At 40.5% G+C, this 5,390-nt stretch overlaps 1 protein-coding gene and 1 long non-coding RNA gene across 3 annotated transcripts in view; one reads left to right on the top strand and one right to left on the bottom strand.

Moving 5' to 3' along the window:
- Nucleotides 1-622: 622 nt before the first annotated feature.
- Nucleotides 623-5,390, bottom strand: part of LOC106939282 (uncharacterized) — a 15,067-nt gene continuing 10,299 nt past the window's right edge. The window contains exons 2-3 of the long non-coding RNA XR_001422804.1: nt 4,051-4,057; nt 623-632 (exon numbers count right to left, since the gene is read on the bottom strand). This is a non-coding gene — a long non-coding RNA (uncharacterized LOC106939282). The remainder of the gene's footprint in view (nt 633-4,050; nt 4,058-5,390) is intronic.
- LOC106939281 (mimecan-like) overlaps nt 2,873-5,390 on the top strand; it is a 12,611-nt gene continuing 10,093 nt past the window's right edge. Inside the window, exon 1 of one of the 2 annotated variants that reach the window (XM_015021645.1) lies at nt 2,873-3,122. In XM_015021645.1, coding sequence (XP_014877131.1) covers nt 2,979-3,122 — 144 coding nt within the window. In that variant the 5' untranslated portion in view covers nt 2,873-2,978. The remainder of the gene's footprint in view (nt 3,123-5,390) is intronic. The other variant, XM_015021647.1, reaches the window with a different exon arrangement.

Raw genomic sequence — 5,390 nt, 5'->3', positions numbered from 1 at the left:
CGACCACTTGAAATCTGACCTCTCGCTGCTTCTATGGTGACTCCGTTTCAAGTCGTTGGGTTGAACATAATGCTAGCAGCTAGAAAAATTAGCCTTCTCATACCTTATCTATGTGTATTGATCTGATGTCAGATAAACAAACAATGGATGGATAATCAACCTTGGACCAATTGTTCTCTGATGCACTAGGCAATGAAATAAACTAATGTTTTAATTATGATTTTGGCTCCAAACAACCACAAAAAAAATGTTAAAATGGTTATTAAAAAATGATCACATTTTGCTTAAAATCTGACGTATGGTCTGAAGACATGTGGTGAGTTTTTCATCTTTATATTACAAAAGGAGAGTTTTTTCATCTCATTGGAGACTGAAAAGAAGTTAGATTTGGTGCTTTGCTACAGATAAAGCATTATAGTAGCAAAGAAAAAGAAGCAAGATATGGATATAGCCGCATCGACACATCAGTATTGGTCCAATTAATTGGGTCAATCTACCTTCTATTTTCTACAGATCTTTGGCTTTTATTGGCCTCGTTTAAAAACTTTGGCCCTGAAGTGTCTTTGAGCTACTTGATTTCTAAAAACTGTTAAAATATTAAATAAATAATATCAGCTTTACTGAAATTTTTTCTATTGTGTTGATTGAGCTCATATGAACATCTGGTGGACTTTGACCCCTCCCTCTCTTAATGAGTGATTTATAATCATGTGTGTCAAAGTTGTTTTGGGTGGTTTCCCCTTTAAAGCAGCTTTATTGGGAAGTAAAACCCCAGTGAAACAACCCAACAGCCCAAATTTTGCTACAGAAAATCAGTGAGCCTAACAAACACATTCTCTAGCTCCTGCTTCTCTTCCCACACTCATAAAAGTTTAAAGGTGCTCCTAATTGCTAACACACCTGTGACAAAGCAGGCTCATGTTGCTGGGATGTTTATATTCTGGCTCCGGTTCTCTTCCTTTCCTACCGACGGCTCAAACAGTCACATGTTTTCTATTTAACTGTTTTTCAGGGGAAGTCTCCTTCTCCTTCTTATGGAGTCTCAACATACCCACAGAAACCCTGCTGGGAAGACTAACGTCTCCATCTCTTGAGGAACAGCTACTGAGCTTTACAACTCGGCCTGGATGGACGGAGGAACCTCCAGGAATGTTTAGTTTTTATCTTGGTTTATATCAAGCTGCTGTTTGTTGACATCACTGATTTAAATCAACGCATAAATGGAGACGAACAGCTTAGAAACAATGTTCTCACTTTCTCCTTCTGACTAACAATAACTGCAGGAAGCTGGTCTCCATTTTATATCACCAGATAAAAAACAGAAGCAGCTTTATTAGTTTCCACTAACTGAGCCTCAGGTTCAGAGGTCAGCCCAGCAGAGCACATCATCAGAGTTTTGTTATGGTTCCATTAAATGCTGTCTCCACCAAGAGGCTGAAGCTGATCTGTGATTGGTTGATTCAAAGCCCTGCCAGCAGCAGGCTCAGCTCCGTCTGCTTGGCTTTATTCTATGTTGGCTGTTTCACCGCATCAAACAAGGTTTTATTGATCGATTTATGGAGGTCCACGGTCACAGTTTACCAGAAAGAAAAAAATCCACTGATGCTTCCAACGATTTTACCAAACAAATCAACTCTTGGTTAAGAAGATTAAAATTAAGGTTAAAATTAAAGCCTAATATGAACCAAACCTGAAATCTGCAGGCAGAACCGCAGTGAACCTTTCTACAACTTTTTTATTCCCAACCAGCGACCATGAGGAAGGAAGCAATAAGAAACCAAAGCTTCTGCTCCAGGGAAGCTCTGGTTCCAGTCTAGTGAGGTCAGGAGGTCACGGTCCAGGGAGGGAGAAGAGCAGAGCCACGCCTCTGCAGGTATGAGCTCTGTATCTGTTTACAGCAGGAAGGACTATCATGTTATTCTAACTAGTCTTCTGCCTTGTAACTGTGTTTGTGAAAACCTTAAGTTACGTCTGCCAAACTGGGAGATGCCCAGTTGTCTCATGCAGGACACGTTTGAAACACATAAGACAATTTACTTGCATGTTTAACTGAGGGTATTGTATCAGACCCTGTTGCAAAATCACATCACAGAATCTTTGTGGATTCCTGGCTTTTTTATCCCAAATCTCAGGTAACTTTTGAGCTTCGTTCATGCACATTTCAGACTTTACAATGTCAGAGAACAGCTAGAATATTTTCCTTTAATCAGAGGAAGTTATACTAAAAAACTATTTCTATATCAGAAAATTTTCAAGTTTTTCTGAGTTTTTTTTGGTGTAAATTTCCTCCTCTGTGGTCAAATTGTTATTTTTCTGAGATCTACAATGAACCTCGTATTCTCTCATATAGATCTGCATACAATAAGTTAAATCAGGTAATGAATTTGCACTGAATAAATCCAGGTTTTAGTCAGTAAACAGACTGGTGACCTGTCGGTGAGGAGGACAGGTTGATGATTAACATCAGTCACTATTTCTAATCTTGATGATGATTAGTGTCCGTCTAAAACTGGCTGAATGTTTGTTTTGACAGAAGAGGAGAGAAAATCAGAGACAAAAGGAGGAAAAGTTTGCATAATGAAGGTTTGATTGTGAATGATTTCTGACAGTGTCTCTGCTGGGCATCAGACTTTGCTCGAGATAAAACACTCTCACTCTCTTATGTTGTCAACTTTCATCTTTTTTGCTCCCTCTGCAGTTTCTGCTCCCTCCTGGCCATGTTTAAGGGACATTTCAGAGGAAAATAGATGTTTATGTGACATGGATATGTGATGCCTCGCTCTATGTGTGCGTGCGTGTTCCTCTCCTGCAGATGGATGGTGGGTGGTCAGGAAAGGGTTAACAGCTGCTCTCTATAAACTCTGCAGGAAGCTCAGCCTTTAAATGCAGTGATTTGTCAGAGCTGGAGCTGAGAGCACGGTGCTGACCCAGACTTCCTTGAGGCTCAGCGGTGTCTGCATCACACTGCTTCGGACAGCATGAAGGCGCTACTGATCACCTGTCTGCTGGCGCTGTGGCTGACGGCGGCCTCGGCCCGGACGTTCGGCCCGGAGCCGCGGCTCAGACCCGGATCTTTACCCAACGGATACATCAGCGAATATTTGAAGTCAAGGAGAGCGAGGGTGAGGAGGTTATCGTTTACATCTGACCTGTAGCCACAAGTCGGTAATTATTCCTCAAGAGTGTCTGGAAATGGTTCCAGTTTAGACACATCTCTCCTCAGTGTTGATGACTGTCTTTAGATTTAAAACTGTTTAGTCGTTTTCATTGTTGTTATAACTCTTGAATTTTTTATTTGAATATTTTTGGTTGCTTTTCTTTAACTTAAACCAAAACCACAAATATTCTGAGCTTTTGCAGTAAATCAAGCAGATAAGAAGAATAAACATTGTCGTGCCAGCAGAAGATTTCTCCGAACAATCAAAGCAAAGTGAGAAACTGTGAGGTCAGAATCTAAAGCATCTCATTGAGCCGTCAGGAACAGCTGGAGTTTTTCTCCCAGCTGCTGACTGAAGTCAAACTGACTGGCTCGTCTCTCCTCCAGCTGCTGTCAGCTCTGATTCAGCCGTCTCCTCTCCACTAGATGGTTCATACCCAAACAACCTCCTGTGTGTTTTCACACCAATCAAAGCTAACCCTAAACCGACAACCTCCTTCCAACCACAACAGTTCTCCATGAGTCGACTGCATGAAGCAAAACCAGCAAACCAGCGAATGTTTGTCAGGAAATTCCTCCAGGGGAAGAAAAACCCTCAAATATTCCACAGAATGAGGAAATCGTGGTGGGACATGGTGAACATGGACCACAGCTTCACTTTAATCAACCTTTCTTCTTCCAGCAGCTCCCAAACGCATTCATATATAATCAATGTGGATAAATTTATAAGATTAAATAGAAAATATGGAATTGTAGATGTTCATCCTGATTGGTTGGGTTAAGGATGGATGCTCCATCCAGCTCCCGTTTGGTCTCAGAATCGAAGTTCGTCTGCTTCCTGGCTAAAAGCAGCAGCTGAAGCATCAGAGCAGTGAACTCTGGGACAGACTGACAGATTATCTGGTCACACTGAAGCATGGAGAGCTGCTTCTGTCTGCACTGAGCAGCAGCAAACACCCCAGTGGATCCATCCACACTATGAACGACCTCCAACCTCAGACTGTACTGAAAGAACCGGGTTCTGTCTTTGCAGATTTAAATTTATTGCATCAATCGATACCCTGCAGCGCCACCTGCGTCCTGTAGGGGGGGGTCAGGAGTGCAGTGGACCCCGGCCAGGTGATGGGTTGGTCCACAGAAAAAATCTAAAATATTCAACAGAAAATGCAGCTGGGAAAGGTGAAATACTGAGACGTAATCCATTCCAGGAGAGCATTTATTTTCCTTGATGCCAACTGGCTGTATGCCCAAAAGAAGCAATAAAGGCGACCAATAAAGAAGTTCTTGCGTTGGTGCAATCCCAGTTCAAACACCAAATGTACCTTAATATGCATCAATATAAACAGCAGAAACCATCTTAACATTGTTTTCTGGCTGATCCTCAAAAGACTGACCTGCAGATTCACACTTAAGTTTGATTCCGACTCCAGACTCACAATACACCTTATTCTATTGAAAAATACTGAACAATACCAGTGAAGCAATACACATTTGTTTTAGCTGCACATTACGTATCGCTCTTGAGTATAAATAATGTTTATAGCATTGCTGTTCCAACTGCAGCTCCTTAAAGCTCCTTTCACATTTTAAAAACAAACATAAGTTACACAACAGGTTAGACTGCAGTCTTGGGGTGGGCAATATGGACTATATGTTGTGGTACTATTGTAATAACCATAAATGTGACAATAAGAACTATTTATTACTTCTTTATAAGGTAACTATATAATTATGACTGCATGGCACAGCAATCACAGCTCAGCTCTACAAACACTGATAATAATCTAGAGAAATGTTCCCATTTGCAATGTGCTTCTTTAGGACTCCAGTGGTATAAAGAAGTGTGATTTGTGTCATTAACCTGAACACATTTAAACATATTTAGAAATTTATAGGTATTTTATGAAACTTTCAATAAAATAAACACGGCAATATTGACAGTTTTGGGTTTTTGGAATTTATCATGACGACAATAAATCAAAATTCATATTTTGATAAAAAAAATTATTACAGTAATAATAAACAATAAAATAAATGCCCACCCCTACTGCGGACGTTTTTTTGAAAATTAAAAAAATATATATTTACAGTCTTTCTGGTTTCAGCAGCATCTCTGAGATTCAATTGCACAGCGGAACCAGAGTGAAGTCGGTCTCCTCTCTGCTCTGACTGCAGGACGGGGATCACACAAGTTTTCAGTCTGGTGCTAGTTTTTTTTTTTTTTTTTTTTTTT

The sequence above is a fragment of the Poecilia latipinna genome, unplaced genomic scaffold, assembly GCF_001443285.1.
Source record: "Poecilia latipinna isolate Pla-1442-1.1 unplaced genomic scaffold, P_latipinna-1.0 Scaffold2818, whole genome shotgun sequence".
Lineage (NCBI taxonomy): Eukaryota > Metazoa > Chordata > Actinopteri > Cyprinodontiformes > Poeciliidae > Poecilia > Poecilia latipinna.
Note: the sequence above shows the minus strand (reverse complement) of the source record. Positions and strands in the feature narration are given on the sequence as shown.